Here is an 18,678-nt window from a genome sequence, read left to right on the forward strand (position 1 = left end):
CTAAGTTTCTCTGAAGTATTTTTATCTGGTAGATGTGATTGTAGATAATCATGTAAATGTTTTACAAAATTATAAAATAAAAATAAATCAAAATTATTTCTAAAAATCATAAGCAAAATGAAACAAATGAACCAAATTTTACATCTATTTTGTGGTTTATCCATACAGACAGAAATTTCAAGTGAATTTAAAACACAGAAATATAACTATATATCCCTAGTGGGATATATACTAAAGACCAAAAAAAAAAAAAAAAGTAAAACTTAAATCATCCTGATGGCAATAATATTGGTATTACTATTAGAAACTACACTATACTCTTTCTATATGTGTAAATAAAAAATGTAATTAATTATATCAACGGACTAAAAAATAAAATTTTCAGTGTAAAAGAGATACAAAACACAACAAAGAAAAAGAAACATTCAGTTTTTCAAAACAGCCTACATATCTTCTCTCTTAAGGAAGAAAAAGCATTTCCTACCTCTGTCCATGGCAAGACCTTAAACATATGACAACCTACTACAAATGAATATCCCTGATGCCCAAAGTAGACTCTCTCAATTTTATTTCCTACTAGGAAGAAATGTAGTTCCTTCCAGAGATGCGTAATGCCCAGTCCGGGGCAGGAAATATAGAAGATAAACCTGAAACATCTTACTGTACCTAAAAGCAAGGAGGCTACAACATTAGGGTTATGACCAAAAAAGACTTTGGAACCAACTTGAGGTGCTTCCACTGGCCAAAAATGGGACAATTTGAGTACCACTACTTTGCCCTACTTGGTTTTTCCTTCCTTGCATATCTTCCTTCAGCTGGTTTCACTTCTCCTTGATCTCCTTCCTATCTCACTGCTCCCCCTCTTTATACTGAACTCCCACACTCTCAAGAAGCTCTCTCTATCCCTTTTCTATCTATATTACTGACCATATTTCCATTTAGAAATTTCACCAACTCATCAGGGGAAGGTAATATTGTCACCTTTAAGCTTTGGTCCTGTACAGAATTTAGAAATACAGTTGAAGAATTCAGATTCTCCTAAATAAAGCCTGTCAAAGAAAAGTTAAGTGTATATTTTTCTCAGATACTAGCACCCCTATCTATATTTTAATCCTGCCACATTCTATCAGTTCCCCAAAGTAATAGAACAGATCTGTAACTGCAGTGCCAGCATCTAATTCCCCAATGCAATCTGCCCTACTGGAACGACATTTGATCATATCCAGTATTAGCATCTGTATTACTGAAAAGATACCCAATGTAAGTCTTTGATAGTGATACCAAAATTCTGAGGTTCCCTGATCCCAGTATATATTTGTTTTACTGAAATATTTCACCCCTGTGGATTTAGGTGCAGCTCTCTTTAGCATATCTGTGAATATACAGTCAACAAATGTTTGCTTCTTCTAAGAGGCAAAAACTGCACAGATCCTAGGATTCACTGATTCTCCTTATTACTTTTCAAAATGCTGAACTATGATTTAAAGGACTTGGATTGTGCAAAACAATCTACACTTGCTCAACATACAGATATCTGAATGTCATATATTCCAGGCCTACAAGAACCTCAAATATAGTCCTTATTCCTCCTGACTAGATTAGCTGGAAAGAGACAAAATGTTTTTTCAACTTTGTCAAGAAAAGAAATAATCAGCAGGTCACTCATTTTCTTTGCCAAAATTAAAACTATACAAAAACATCCTAGATCTTCAACTAAAGGGCAACTGAGAGGATATTAAGACCTACTGACAGATTATTGAGGGCAGTGGTTAGTGAGCTTTTCTAAAGCAGTTTAACCATCACCATCATATGAACTAACTAAAACAAATACCTGTTTTTTAGAGACATATACTGAAATATTTATAGATGGAATAATAGAATAGCTGGGACTGGTTTCAAAATAATTCAGCAGAGTGAATTACTAACCCTCAGTAGAGTGAGGATTAGTAAAGGAAATACAGATAAAACAAGGTTGGCCACATGTTGATAACTGTAAAGCTGAGTGATGGGATTCTCGAGGAGTTGTTACACCTTTCTCTGTACTCCTATGCCTGAAATCTCCCACTAACGGGGGGTGGATAAAACAAAATATGAAGAAGGAGCAAAAGAAAATATTCAGAACATACAAAGTTAAGGGTTAAAAATACACCAAAAACTCATGAAAATCTATTTTAAACGATACACAATCTAGCAGAAGAGTAAAGGATATAAAAATTATCACAGAAAACTAAGAAAAACAAATATATTAAAAGATAACCAACCTCAGTGGTAATCAGAAAAACTAAAAATTAAAGGTACCATCTGTTGTCCACCAAATACATAAGAAAGTTAAAACAATGGTAACATCCAGCACTGTCAAGGATATGAGGAAATAGTCACCCTCATACACTGTAAGTATAAATTGACACAATATGCCTTTGGAGAATAATTATTCAGAACTAATCATTCTATCAAATCTTAAAATGCCCATGTCCTTCAACCCTAAAATTCTACTAACATTTTATACCATGTATTTTTAATAACAGTATATATTATATATTTTAAAATATGACATTCACTAATGGTTCTTTGTAATGGTAAAAAATTGGAGAACATAAAGCTTGTTATGTCCATATAATGGAATACTCTGTAGCTGTTAAAAAAGAATGGGAGTGAGGTAGAGTTCTATAGACATGGAAAGATGTTTACAGTCACACTAGTAAACATAAAGGACAAGACGCCAAACAATATGCATAGTGTCACCCAATTATGTTTAAGTGAAAAAATGTGTACAGAAATTTGAAAATTCATCAGAAATATTCTGGATAGATATACACCAAATTGCCAACAACAGTTATCTATAGTCAGGAAAATGAAATAGTAACTACAGGAAATGAAAGGAGGCTTTTTATTCTTTATATATATATAAATATATATATATCTATATATATACCTATATATAGACATATGTATATCTATATATAGATATATATACATACACAAATATAATCTTCAAATCAGACTATAAATTATAATATTGACATATCTTATAGAAACAACCATCTAGCTTTGTTACCTCTCATCATCTTTAAAGAGCCATATAGGAGGGAAAAAAAAAAAAAGGTACTGTTTTATAAAGTGGAAACTGGTATTTGCTAGAACCAACAGACCCAAAGTCAAGAGATCTGCAACTGCTAGGAAGTAGTTATTCATTAAAGGCCCCAGTTTCACCTACATGTTATGTTTTAATTAACTCCACTTTAAATTGAATATACTTACTTTCTCTGTATTCTATTTCTGCTTCCTTACGCAGTTTTTTCTCTCTGGCAAGAGCTTCAGGGCTTCCCCAAACTTCCAAAGATCTGCACATACACACATGGGCCATTGACAATGGACAATTTTAACGACTTTATTGTAATCATATTTAAATCTAGACGAATTATAACTATATGAGAATCTTACAACAAAGCATAAGGTCCTTTAGAAAAAATATAAAACACTGAAGAAGCTTTTCTAAATTAAATCTAAACAGTAAGAGTAACTTCAACAGCAAATTTTCTTATAAATTTTGATATACTTTTAATTAACTAGTATATACTAGTAACTCACAGATAGACAAGTTTGCAAATATGAAAATACTCTGCTTTTTAAATATATCCTTTAAAAACTTCTGGGTCTATTTAAGATGGGTTTTTATTAATCCCAAATTTGGCTTGTACATTTATTCTAAAAGAACTATATTCTTACTTTGCCTCCACATCCGATCTCAAGTATACGGTAAAGGACTCGGTATCTTCATGAGGACTTCGTCGTCTGATTTTTCGAAGTTGTTCCAGATCACTGGAGAAAGAAACATGCTGAATTTATTCAGACAAGGTTCATATAGTTGAGGTACTCAGAAGGATTATTAGGGGCAGATAAAAGCCACTACCTTGATCCTGATCTTTAAAGGCTATACAGATCAGTTAAAGGCTTTAAAGACCAGTTTAAAGAAGGCATTTTTGCATACAAAAATTGCTCTAGAGACAGAGAAAAAAAAATTATTCTTGATGCTCACTATAGATAACATAACATAATATGTGGAGATTCAACTAATTCATCAGTGTTTGTTTTTTATCTGTTATGGACACTCCACTGCAATGTCTGATGTATGAGGAAAAAGTGAAAAGTAGAAAAAACATGGGTTAGGATATCATCCTCTATTTAAGAATTTAAATTTAAAACTTATAGTCATACTTGTTTATATCCAGATTAATACTAATTGATGATACTAAGTGGTAATACTATTTATAGGTATCAAGTCATAAAGTGTATATGTCAATTCTGTGTTATTTATTTTCCATTCTCTTAAATTCTGAAGGGTTTATGTATTCATCAAGTCACGGCTAAATAGTCATTCTAAATTTGATTATTGGTCTTTCTAAGGAAATTCTACAAGAGCAATGGAAAGACCTATAAGTAAAAATCTGGTTACTATGGAATATATTAAACCCCAAGAAATTATTTTGGAGTTTAACATAAGTCAACAACCCTGGCACCTGGCTGGCTCAGTCAGTGGAGTGTGCGACTCTTGACCTTGGGGTTGTGGGTTCGAGCCCCAACTTGAGTGTGGAGATTGTTTAACATAAAATCTTTAAAAATAAATAAACAAATAAATACATAAATAAAACAAGTCAACACAACCAACCATCACATATTAGTAAAAAAATGTTTACCTATCAAAGATATGTATCCTAGTTCCCTGATGCTGACTCACTAAGTGAGCCAGGTTGCCACTGACCTCTTTACTATGTTTCTTGGCCTACAATGCGGAGACGGCAACACCTAATCCACTTAATTGACAAAATTTTTGTGAGAACTAAATGAAGTACTCAGTGTGAAACAGAACATTCTTTTACATCACTGTTACAACTGTTTTTACAATGTTACAATGTTGTTTTTAATAGTTAAGTAAGTTACAAAACTGATGACAGGAATTCTTATTTCTTGATACTATAATACAGAGGATGTGACCAGGAGGGAGAGGGGAAAAAAAGCTAAATCTGATGTCTAAATTGCCAAGAAATCTTCAATGTAATATGGCTTCCTTAGGTAAACACACAAAAGGGGGGGGGGTTCTAAATTTGTGACAAATATCTCAATAAATATCTAAGATTACAACAAAATTAGTAACAAAAAGATACCAGAAAAATAATTTATGCTCAACAGAAACCATAGCTGGAGTATAAACATAAATGTAACTAAATTACTCAACTCTGCTAGCCAAATAAACCCAAAACTTTAAAAAGTTAAACAAATACACAAATATCTTATTAATAATAAGTTACATATTAACACAATAATAAAACTCCTAAGGTTCTTGTGGGATACAGAGGTTTTGAAGAACCTTTTTTTTTTTTTAAAGTTTATTTATTTTGAGAGAGAAAGTATGAGTGGGAGAGTAGCAGAGAGAGAATGGGAGAGAGAATCCCAAGCAGGCTCCATGCTGTCAGTGCTGGAGCCCTACACGGGGCTCAATCCCGTGAACTGTTAGATCATAACATGAGCCAAGATCAAGAGCCAGATACCCCACCAACTGAGCCACCCAGACACCCTAAGAACCTACCTTTTTGAACTTTTTTAAGATATCACAAAAGACTGGAGTTGCTCATGTTGAAGCAGAATTCAGTTTAGTAAGCTAACAATCTTAACATTTTTTAACTGAACAAAATAGATCTTCAATTTAGGAAGCTGTCATGGGAAAATTTCCACATGGATGGTAGCAAGTAACATGTTCTAAGAAATAAATGGCTATTTATTTATTTATTTATTTATTTTTTTAACATTTATTTTTGAGACAGAGAGAGACAGAGCATGAACGGGGGAGGGGCAGAGAGAGAGGGAGACACAGAATCGGAAGCAGGCTCCAGGCTCTGAGCCATCAGCCCAGAGCCCGACGCGGGGCTCGAACTCACGGACCGCGAGATCGTGACCTGAGCTGAAGTCGGACGCTTAACCGACTGAGCCACCCAGGCGCCCCTAAATGGCTATTTAGATTAGATAGAACTATCACATTAAAAAAGAAAAAGAAAAAGAAAAACCTACTATACCTGGATTTCAGACAGAACTCATTTATTGCTCTGACTCCAGTGATGAAATTATTCTGAGTGTACTTTGGTCCATATTCCCTCTTCTTAAGGACTGCTTTGACTAAAACCAAAAATAATAATTAAAAAAAAATAATAAATATGCAAATTGGAAACGATATTAGAAGATAAACATTTGCTGATGTTTAAGTGCGTTCACTAATGAATTTCATAGAAAATTGATGTTTTTCCTGATGCACTGAACGGCATCAGAAAAGGAAATTCTCCAAGTGCAGAATAGGACAGAATCCCATTTGTTGCCTAAATGTAGATTTTATCTCCATAGTTCAGCTATAACTGATGCCAAAATGCTAATCCTTTGTCTAATGGACATCTTGTATAGGTATTACTGGTCCGTTTAAATTGTACTAATACAATTTAAATTGTCTAGGGTCTAAATGAAAATGAAGTTTCAATAAAAAAATTCCATACTGGTTCAATGTTTTTCAAACATTTTTTATAAAAAATGAAAACAAAGTAATCAAAGAGTACTACATACAATGAATAAGTACTCTTTGTGAAAACTTTTGTTTTCATTCATATTTCTTACGTGAGGTGTAGTCAAAAAAGGCCTGAAAGCCACTGGACTATTTCAAATAATGTAAGAAAGCTAAAGTAAACGTAAGGAATATTTTTATCAGTTAAAAATTATAGGAAGTTTAACAAAATTATAGAAGGTTTATTATGGGTAATAGGTAAAATACTGTGTTCTACTAAATTATTTCCCCATTACCAAGCGTCAAATTGTTCATTAAAAAACCAGAGATCAATAACAAAATACCAATTTGGCATCAATTATAGTCTGTGAATTAAAAATTACACTCAACATAGGTCTATGTTTATAAATCATTGCAAAATGAGACTTCTGGTCACATAACGTAGGTAAATAACATGAGCAAATATCTGAAGAGCAGGACAAAACAACACAAGTCACGTGTTCCGTTTCAAACTGTCACCCAGTTACTTCATATTCTATTCTCAGATCTATTAATGAGTTTCCCATTGTACTTTGAAGTGGAAAGAGTATATTAAGACTAAAATTACCTGTCACTACAGTAGCTAGAAAGGACTCTTAAAATAACACATTAACTATTAAAATCAAATGCACAAATAATATTTAATAACACTTCCAACAAAGTGCAGTATAAAAAATCAAAACTTTATTTGAAAAAAATACATATAAGGTAGTTCAGGTTTCTTCTTGCATGAGTTTCACGTCTCTAAACTGCCTTGCTCTAATAATCCTAAAATTCTAAATCCAGATAAGCTACTCTGGAGCAAAGAGAAGAATTACTTCTTTCTTTTAAAAGATCAGTGTTTTTTTAAAGATTTCTTTAAAGTATACAGAAATCCCTCTTGGCCTGCCCTGGCCCAGACTGTGGATGATGCTGCTGCAATCATATTAATTATTCCTAACTGTAACTGTATACTATGGACCATCTTCCCCGTTACCCTAGAAAAAAGAAATTGCATTTAGCAAAATCTCATAGGGGTGAAAAATACGGCTCAAGGAAAATGCCCAAGGCTATACAGCTAGTACATGCTGGAGCCACAAACTGAATCCACTTTTGCCTGATGCCAAAGCCGTGGTGCTTCTAATCACAGTTACTGCCCTGTAAAACACGCTGCTTTGGAAATGAGAGCCACAGCTCGTACAAAGAGCAGAGCTGCAAACAAGAATTCCCTCGTCACTCAGTTATTCCCAGAAAACAAAGTCAAAAAAGAATGTCCAAACTCTATCTGGATTTGAACGTGGTGTAACTGAAAGGTTTTGGGTCTCCTGCTTTTTAATCACATTACTTTTCTAAAAATGATAAAGCAATTGATCACTTTTATTTGCCATTACTCCTTTCTTTGGGCTTTGAAAAAACAATTACCACAAAATTTGTGACCAAAATGCAAAGTGAATTTCGGTAGAAAATTAGTTTATAAAGAGGAGAATAAATCCTTATGGTCAGTATGTTTAAAGAAAAAAAGGGACTGTACACTCAGAATAATGTAATTATAAAGAGCTCTATATAAACTAATTTCGTATATTTAATTCAAAACACCATTACAATAAAAAAAAGAATAAAATATATTTACCTCTTACTTGGAGAGGTTCTTGCTTAATGAGTGGAGCTTTGAGTTCAGCACCTATATTTTCTGCTAGAAAGTTAATTTTAAAAAGTTACATTAAGTAGTTGCTTTCAAACAAAATTAAAAACTTAATGTTAGCTAACAATCTGGCAATATATAAAAAATATAATATATGATAGGCCAATATCCTAGGAATACAAGAATAGTTGAACATTAGAAAAACTATTAATTCCCCTCATTAACTGACTGAAGAAAAAAAGCTATAGAATCATTTCAAGAGCTAAAGAAAAAGCATTTACTAAAATTCAACACCAACGCAAGTTTCAAACCTTTTTTAAAAATTAGGACAAAAACGAATTTCCTTAGAAAATAAAGCAAACCTATAACAAACATATTCATTGACAAAAAATTAGGTGCATTTCTTTATAAGGTACAAAACAAGGACACACACTATAAATTCTTCCACTCAAAATTATTCTAGAGATATTAATGAGGAAAGGATGACTATTGAGTGGTACTGGGAAGAATGTACAACACCCCCCAAAATTCACTAAAAATTAAAAATTAAATATACTTCATCCCATAAACAGCCAACTCCAGGTAAATTAAGAACTTAAGTGTGAAGGCATTTACATGCCTAAGAGACAACAGAGAATATTTTTATGGTAGAGACAGATTTCTTAAACAAGAAAAAATGGACATATTCTACTAAACTAAAATTCAAAACCTCTGTCCATCAAAAGATCCCACTTAAAACAAAACAAAACAAAACAAAAGATGGGTGCCTGGTTGGCTCAGTCAGGAAAGCATTTGACTCTTGATCTTGGGGTTGTGAGTTTGAGTCCCATGTTGGGTGTGGAGATTACTTAAAAATAAAACCCAGAAAGAAAAGAAAAGAAAAGAAAAGAAAAGAAAAGAAAAGAAAAGAAAAGAAAAGAAAAGAAAAGAAAAGAAAAGAAAGCCTCAAACTGGGAGAAGATATTTCTAACAAATAGCATCAACAAAGGATAAGTACCAATATTTAGGAATTTCTCCAAATTAACAAGAAAAAGATCATTAGAAAAACAGAGAAGACAAGAACAAGAAGGAAAGGAAATACAAATCACCAATAAACATACAAAGAGATGGCTGCCTCATTATGGACAGAACCCAAAAGAAACCACAAGAATCCATTTTACAACAATCAGATCAGGAAAAATGAAAAAATGTATCAACATCTAATGTTGGCAAGGGCTATGGAGCAATGGGAACTCATACACTGCTGGTGGAAATATAAATGGCACAATTACCTGGCTAAACAAGTTGGCATTACCTGATATAGCTGCACATAAGCATAACTTATGACCTAGCAAATTCTTCTAGGCCAATATATTTGCCCTAATAGAAACTTGCACAAGGGTACAAGGAAAAAGGTATATGAATGTTCAGAGCAGCACTGTGTTCTGTTGCTTCAAATTGGAAAGAACCCAAATGCCCATAAGAATTGGAATAGCTAAACATACCATGTTACATTCATACCACATTTCATACAGTAGTGAACAATAATAAACATAATAGTGGCTATCTTTCTTTGAGCCTTTACTATGTGCCAAGCACTATTTTAAGTACTTTACATGTATCATTTAATTCACACAACCATCAAAAGTATGTGCTCTAATTATCTCCATGAAAATTAATGAACTAGATACATATAATTTATAAGCTAGACACATATACTGTTAAGATAAATCTTAGCAAAATCTAATGAAAACAGTAAATCACAAGCATACACACAATAAGTTATCACACAATAAAGTGTAAAAACAGCTAAACAATTAAAGATATATACATATAAATGTCTAATTCTATTCCTTTTTTTAAACTGACAGAACTTAATTTTTTTAAGTTTATTTATTTTTGAGAGAGAGAGAGCATGAGCAGGGGAGGGGCAGAGAGAGAGAAAAAAAAATCTCACCCTTAAAAAAATGCCCCTTATAAATTTATATCCTCACTCAATAAAATATTTACTAATGACAGAGCTAACATTTACTAAGCATTTAATATGTGCCACATACTGTAGTATGTGTTTTATGTGCATTATTTCATTTGATCTTAACAAAACTGCTGAGGTAAGTACTATTATTATCTTCATCGTAAAGATGAGGAAACTGAGGCACAGAGAAGTTTGCAACTTCCCCCAAAACCACACAGCTGGTATTTTAAACATGAAGGCACAGTCAGGATTGAAACACACATCATTTTGATTAGTCTATGCTCTGAACCAACTTCCTACATTATCTCTACGTGTAAAACATTATTTGATGTATGAGTAGGTATTCGTGTATTTTTCATGGCAGGGAAGAAAAGGACAGATGTAAAAACTGGATTAGCAACATGGAGGTTACTGGTAGCCTGTTGACAATAGCAGTTTCAGCAGGAAGAATGAGGACAGAAGCAACAGCTTGAAGTGAGAATGGGAAATGAAACAGTAAAAGCAGTATCTGGACTTTCAGCAGGAGCTAGAAAGGAGAATGGAATCAAGGAAAGACTGATTTTTTTTCTACATCTTTTATATAGAGATGAGAATGATGAGGAAGAAACTGTTGGTTTCATACATCAAGAGGACAGTCTCAAGAGCAAAGAACTTGAGCAGCTGATAGCAGAGGACCCAGAACACATGTCTCTCTAAACATATTAAAAAAATAGAAACTGTTTCCACATATTTATAGAATGTCAGTTACTGAAATGATACGCAGCACCATGAAATCTGGCTCACTACCTGAGTAGTGGTACATCTGGACTTCTGCCCCCTTACTGTCTGTTTTCATTTTACCATCCTTTTGCTTTGCTCTTATTTTTGTTTTGCCTTTCTTGCCATCTGTTAGACTGATAGAGTTTTCTGTATTTTCTTCCCGCCCCATCCCTTAAGATGGTTTGAAATTTGTAAGGTTACATTTCTTTGTTTAAATGATTCCACTTAAAAATTTAACATACATAGTTTTCTGTGAATCTTTCTAATCATCTGCAAAGTTATTCAGCATCTCAGCTTTCCTCTAAACAGGAAAGAAACCTTTAATTACTGAAAACTTCTTTGATCTTATTATGCATTTTTTTAAGTGTATCGATTTATTTTGAGAGAGAGAGAGAGAGAGAGAGAGAGAGAGTGAGTGAGTGCAGGGGAGGGTCAGAGAGGGAGAGAATCCCGAGGAGGCTCCACACTGTCAGCGCAGAGCCAGACACAGGACTCAAATTCAGGAAATCCTGCGGTCATAACCTTAACCGGAAATCAAGAGCCTGGGTTCAACAGACTAAGCCACCACAATCTTACTACTCTTGACTATGACTTTAGCATTTAAGGGGAATCCCCTTCTGAGGATATTCTCTCAAAATTAATAAACTTAGAAAATAATAAAACAAAATAAAAAAATTAAATTAAATTAAATTTTAGCATTTAGTATTTCAAAAGGTTATTGTTTGTATTATCAATACTTAATTTTCCCAACATGTTTTATCCATTTCTTGCTCTTCACAGTCTCGCCTATATCCCAATGCTTTTTTCCCTCTGAGTCTACTCTTATACAAATATCTTATACAAATATATAATTTAATTAAGTTTCCTTCTTTAACGTGGGTGAGTTAATGGTACATGACATTCATCTTTCTATACGTGAAGTATTTTTATTTTGCTTTCACTCTAGACTGTTTACTTAGACCAGTGTGAAATTCTAGAGTAATATTCATTCACCTTTCCTTTTCCCCTTGCACAGCTATTACTATGAATCACTCACCCCTGTGTCTTCTGCATACTGTGAAAGATAAAAAGTCCACCTCAAAAGAGCAACAACTGGGCTGATACAGCATTTTCACTTTTCTCTTTGGATGCTTTTAAGTTGGGCTATTTCTTGTTTTTGTTTTTGTTTTTAAACCTGTGGATTTCTTTTTACTTATCCTGCTTAGTATTCAAAGGGTACTTTTGATCTGAAGACTCTTGTTTCATCAAAATCTGAAAGATTCTTATCATCTCTTTGCATATTTCACCATTTCTGTCTTCGCTCTGAAATGGCCTATTAAATGTAGGCTACAGCTTCATGCCTCTTAAATGCCTTCTCACTTTTCTTGAAAATCCTTTTGCGGGGCGCCTGGGTGGCGCAGTCGGTTAAGCGTCCGACTTCAGCCAGGTCACGATCTCGCGGTCCGTGAGTTCGAGCCCCGCGTCAGGCTCTGGGCTGATGGCTCGGAGCCTGGAGCCTGTTTCCGATTCTGTGTCTCCCTCTCTCTCTGCCCCTCCCCCGTTCATGCTCTGTCTCTCTCTGTCCCAAAAATAAATAAAAAACGTTGAAAAAAAAATAATAAAAAAAAAAAAAAAGAAAATCCTTTTGCTTTCCTATGTGCATTGAGGGTGAATTTCAATTTACTAATCCTCTACTTGATGAGGACTATTTAATCTATTAAATTTTTATTTTAGTAACTAACTTTCATTTCTAAGATTTCTAGTTGGCTCTTTTCCAGATTTATTTGTTCTGGTTTTATTCTGACAGTTTGTATTTCAAAATATGTGAATACTTCATTTATTCTTTTGAAGATATTAAACTTCTTTTAAAGCAATTCAGGCCGTTATTTTAATATCATCTAGAGTTAATACACATTTGATTTTGTTGGCTTTCTTACAATTAGGATTTTTCACGTATTTTTATTCTTCATTGATGTAAGAGACATAACGTTTCCTAAGTTTAAGGGGTACAATGTGATCTGAAATTTATATATTGCAATATGATCATTCATGTACTTTTAAATTTCAGAATTTACAATCTTATTATAAGTAGGATATATCCCTTCACTCTCCTCATGTTCTAGTGCTCAAACTCAATCTGATCCATCTGTCCTGAACCAGATCTCCTACTGCCAGTTTGAAATTCCTACCACTCAATCCAGTCTCTAAGTCAGCAAACAGTAGGTTCTAGTTTCTGTTCTTCTTGCCTCCCTACCCTACAGCCTCCTACAAGGTATAGCCTCACATAACAAATGGAAGAGCCTAGTTCCGCCTACTTTGGAGAGTGGGTGGGTGAGTTCAAACAGTGAGTCTGACTCCAACACCAGGCTATGCATGTAGCACCTACCGATCCCTTACCACAACCAAACCAAACCAAACCAAACTCCTGGTTGCCAGTGCTTGCTCACACACCCAGAGTAAGTCCACTCCTTGGACATAGCGAATCTTCTTTGAGGGCTGTTGTTTCTTCAGTTTTCTTTTTCCATGTTTTATCTATCACTCCAAGGAGAAGTAAAACAGATACTTCAAAGCATCTATTCACAATGCCGTCTTGGTCAGAATTTCTGCCTAGCTACTAATTTACGTTGTTCAAGGCTTTTAAGGACAGATTAAATGCCAACAGACTAGGTACTCACAAAGGCAGAACCCTCTCTGAAAGAAAGGCAAACATCTTACACATAATTTTTAGTATATTCGTAGGGGTTTTTTTGTTTTTGTTTTTAGTGAAAGCCACTGGGCAAATGACTTAACATGGTATATTATGGTTTGATAACTAAACATGTACAAAAAATCCAAAAGACTTTAGTTTTAACTATTCATCAAATCCTAAGTAGGTTATTAAACATATTGGTAAATTAAAGGTAGGCTTAAAAACCCTCCTATTTAGAGGCGCCTGGCTGGCTCAGTCTGTAGAGCATGTAACAGTTGATCTTGGGGCTGTGAATTCAAGCCCCACATTGGGTGTAAAGATTACTTAAACTAAAAAAAAAAAAAAAAACACTCCTGTATAATAACTATAGGTTGTAACAATTGACACTGGACAGTTAAATAACATGATTTTATTTTTGTCTAAACTATACAGCAAGCAAATTCTGAAGCATCTTTACCCATAAAATCTATTTCTCAATTTCTTAAAATTTTGTTTTGGGGAACAGAGAGTAGGGCAGACAAAAGTGAAAGAAAAGCTTTCAACATTCACCTAGCATCTGAACAACTAAAATCTTTTACTGTCAAAAGTTTCAGAGACAACCCTCTTTTCCACAATGATCAAAGTTGTTCAACAAAATCACTAAGATGAATTGCTCTAAGGGTGATATTTCTGGATATTTTTCTCACTACAAACTGTCTATAGTTACTAATCATATAGTGCTAAGAATCATAAGCAAGAAATGCTAGTAAATGCCTCAAAGACATGTATGAATACTTACGTTGCACACCAACACCTTAATAAGCTTGTACTGTATCACTGGAGTAGAATCTTTATGATTTCAATAAATAACTAGACATTCTATCCATGAATATTTCTAGATGCCTGTTTAAAGCTCAACCCCTGGCTGTTTGCCACACATCTGCTGCCATTAGCAAAATTAAAACTAATTTTACTAAAATTTAAAACATCTGAATGCTCCTTAAAAACTTAAGGATTCCTTAGCAAGTCTCTGCCTCTTAATGAGCTGTTTCTGACTTTACCACGTGATTTGAATTATTCAAAAGTCAATCTTAAATCCTTAAATATACAAATTATCTTTCAATCAAGCAATTACTTGCTGTCTATCTGATGGCTAACAACGTCTAATTTGGCCTAAGCAAATTCTGAAAAATTGAGCCCAAAATAAAACTATCAATAAACAAATGTATTTCTAATATAAGAAAATAAACTTGTATTTTTATTTGTCAGCAGACGAAAAAGGAAACCTTGTCGTGGATTTCAGTTTCAAACCTTTTGTAGAGCAGAAACATTAAATATCTTTGCCTGAGTCTATGTTCACCTCAGAAGAGTATTATAACATATTTTACTTTTATATTATTTCATCACTTATTTCTTCTCCCATTTCTTTTCTTTTTTTAATGTTTATTTATTTTGAAAGAGAGAAAGAACGCACGTGCACACACACGAGCAGGAGAGGGGCAGAGATAGAGAGGGAGACAGTGAGAATCCCAAGCAGGCTCTGTGCTGAGTGTGGAGCCCTACACGGGGTTCGATCTCACAACCGCCAAGATCAGGACCTGAGCCAACATCAAGAGTAGGCCACTTAACCGAGTGAGCCATGCAGGCATCATTCTTCTTCCATTTCTACGTTCCAATAAATATTCTGGAACTCAGGGACTCATCATAATCTCCATCCCTTCATCTTCTAATATCAAACTCTCAATATTTCTCCCTGCAGTTCTCCATCATCACAAGAAAAAGAAGAAATTGGCTAAAACTGCATAGTAAGCCCAAAAGGAGGATGGGGCTTAGGGAAAAGCATGAAAAACAGGCACTGCAAACATAAATACAGGTTTCTCAAGGAATCTATAAAATATTCCCATGTGAAAGACACCCAACTAAAGAAAAGATAGTTAAACTCCCTTCCTATACTGTCTCAAACATAGTCATGACTTCAGTAATCTCTTAGGTAGAGCTAATAACTACTCCTAAGTCTCTCCCCAAGTAGGAACTTGGCATTCATTAATTTACAAATATTTACTAAACAACTACTATGTGCAAACCACTGCTCTAGGCACTGAGTCCTGCTATCATGGGACCTGGAAACAAGTGGGAGAAATAAATATTGTAAATATCAATCAGTATTAAGTGCTGCCCACACAGAGTTAAAATTAGGTTGATATGGCTACTTTAGATGAAGTGATTAAAGAGTGACTTTGTGCAGAGTTGACATTTCAACTAAGATGTAAATGACCAGAAGGGGTCAGCCATGTGTAGAAGGGCACCTTGGAAAGAGAAAGCAACTAGAGCAAAGGCCCTAATCAAGAACAAGGTTTGTATTTCCTAAGAGCCAAAAGGAGACTAGTTGGGCTGAAATATAATGAGCAAGAAAGAGAATGTAAGCACAGAGCCCAGGAAGACTGCTGCAGTAATCCAGTCAAGAGATGATGATGTCTCACAACAGAAAAGTAGTATACCCAGGATACGTGAGCAGCTCAGTTGGGTAAGTGTACAACTCTTGATTTCAGCTCAGGTCATGATCTCACGGTTGGGTGAGGTTAAGCCCTGAGTTGTGCCCCATGCTGACAGTGCAGAGACTGCTTGGGATTCTCTTTCTCCCTCTCTCTGCCCCTCGCCCACTTGTGCAAGCTCGCGTGCTCTCTCTCAAATAAACTTTTTTGTTTTTAAAAGGCTAGCATAATTCTAAAAAAGAAAAGAAAAACAGTATATACCCAACTGCCCATTAGTCCATCTGTTAAAATGTCATAGAGGCACCTACAATTCAGCTGTCCAAAACTAAATCACCACCTTCTTATGAAAATATACTCTAGCTTTGGCATTCCCAATTTTAGAAGTCAATGAAATCATCTACACAATCACCTAATCCAAAATAGGCACTGTGCTTTACTTGACCCTCTCCTCTCTTCCCCAAATTCAACCACCCAATCTTAATTACTTAGCTCCTAAATCTCGAGTTCATCTACTCCTTTAAAAAAAAAGCATTGCCATTAACCTAATCTGGGCCTTAATTTGTATTACTGCTCTCAGTCACCTTCTTTTGCAATAGGTTTTCCAGTTTTCAGCTAATTATCTTTCTAAAATTTTAAATCTGATCAAGTACTTCCTCTACTTAAAATGCTCTAATAGATTCCCACTGCCTACAAAACCAAGTACAAACTCCTCAACAAAACCTTGATCTCCTGATATTCATCCCTTGTGCTCTCAAAACTACCAACCCCACCATCAGGTCCTCTACTAACTAATCACACTAAGGTAGTTGTAGGTTTATCTTCTTTCTCTACCATTCAGTACACCAATACCTAACTTTCTTTTAGGTCCCTAATTAGATAACATTTCCCCTCATGGAAAACTTTCTCAACCACTCAACACTCAGTTAGGTACCCCTCCCAAGTGCTCCTGCAGTAAACACTATTTCCTCTATCATGGTACTTACTCTACAGTATTACATTTGTTTACTTAACTTTGTTTCAGCAATTTTCTGTTTTAGTAATAAACTCAGTCATTCTCATCTGCTGCCGTATAAAAAGTGTTCAATAAATACTTCTTGAATAAATTAATGGACAAATAAAGGACTTCATTTTTATGCTGCACAGCAAACTAGGTATCCTGAACAAATTGTTTTCAAACACATTACTAAGCTCACAAAAAAATTATCTGAAGAGGGCAAAAACGAAAGAAAAGCAGGACCTCTACAGAATAAGTAAGAACACCAAAGCCAACTTTTCCCCTGAGATTTCTGTTAAAGCTTATAGTCCTTGAGCTTCTACTTCCATATCTGCTAGGGAAGTAAGAAACCAGAGAATAAGAACTACATTCTGTTTAGGATGAGGAGTCTAACAGGAGACACCCAGAAAAAAAGCAACACAACGTGTAACTCTGAACTGAAAAAAAAAAAAAAAACACACACAGAAGGGAACAGCAAGAAAGCATGTCAGCCTTTACTTCGCTGTTAAATAGTGAGGATGAAAAAAAAAAAACCCTGAAAATCCTAAGGATAAGTCAGCTCTCACTCAAGTCTGCAGTCTAAATTCATGCTACCAAAGTGGTCTAAATAATCTAGGGCAAAGAATTTAATTTAATTTGGTCCCAAGCTATATTCCCAGCCGCTAACAGAGGCAGAAGCAAACTCTATGCAGGAATGCATCTTCAATCCAGAAAGATTTCAGAGTTCCAAAATATAAAACTGCATGGAAAATGAACAACTCTCAGTTAAAAAACAGATATGGCATCATGAATAAGTGCATGAACAGAGGAAAAAAGATAGTTAGAACCAAAAATTTCAGACAGAAGAATTTTCAGTCACAGAATATAAGACATGTTTAATACGGTACTAAAAGAGAATAAAAGAGAAGTTTGGACTAATGAAAACATAAGGAACAAGAGACCAAACAAGCAAGATGAAAAATAAATAATTTCTAGAAATGAAAAATATAATCATTGAAATTAAAAACCCAACATACATATCAACCAGCAGATGAGAGGCAACAAACAAGGGAATTAGTAGACCAAGTAGACTTATGAAAATAATCCAGAATTCAGGCCAGAAAAATGAAGAAATACAATATGACAAAGAGGCTTAGAGGCATGGAAAATAAAGAAAGAAAGTCTAACATAATTCTAGTTAGAGTTCCAAAAGGAGTAAAAGAGAACTGAAAGCGAGGTGGCTGGCTGGCTCAGTTGGTGGAGCATGTGACTCGTGATCTCAGGGTTGACAGTTGGGAGTCCCACGTTGGGTAAAGAGATTACTTAAAAATAAATAAGTAAATAAACTTTAAATAAAAAGAGAGACAGAGAATTGAGAAAAGGTAATACTTGAAGGGAGAGTGACAAAACTATAGAGTAAAACCAATTCTCAGATCCTGGAAGCCCAACAAATCTCACACAAAGTAATACATACCTAGTACGCAGTAATATACACAGTAAAACTGCAGTATACATAGTAATACATACCTAGTACGCAGAAATATACACAGTAAAACTGCAGTTTACACCAAAGTAAAGACTTTGAAAACAAAGGTAATCAAATGTAAAAAGCAATAAAATAGAAAAGACATGAGAACAAAAGCATGATATGT

At 34.4% G+C, this 18,678-nt stretch overlaps 1 protein-coding gene across 1 annotated transcript in view; it reads right to left on the reverse strand.

Moving 5' to 3' along the window:
• SLC30A9 (solute carrier family 30 member 9) overlaps positions 1–18,678 on the reverse strand; it is an 85,754-nt gene that overhangs the window by 44,262 nt on the left and 22,814 nt on the right. Inside the window, exons 3-6 of the mRNA XM_042984618.1 lie at positions 8,190–8,252; positions 6,069–6,168; positions 3,727–3,819; positions 3,259–3,341 (exon numbers count right to left, since the gene is read on the reverse strand). Coding sequence (XP_042840552.1) covers positions 3,259–3,341; positions 3,727–3,819; positions 6,069–6,168; positions 8,190–8,252 — 339 coding nt within the window. The remainder of the gene's footprint in view (positions 1–3,258; positions 3,342–3,726; positions 3,820–6,068; positions 6,169–8,189; positions 8,253–18,678) is intronic.

Source organism: Panthera tigris, chromosome B1 (assembly GCF_018350195.1).
Source record: "Panthera tigris isolate Pti1 chromosome B1, P.tigris_Pti1_mat1.1, whole genome shotgun sequence".
NCBI classification, from domain to species: Eukaryota; Metazoa; Chordata; class Mammalia; order Carnivora; family Felidae; genus Panthera; species Panthera tigris.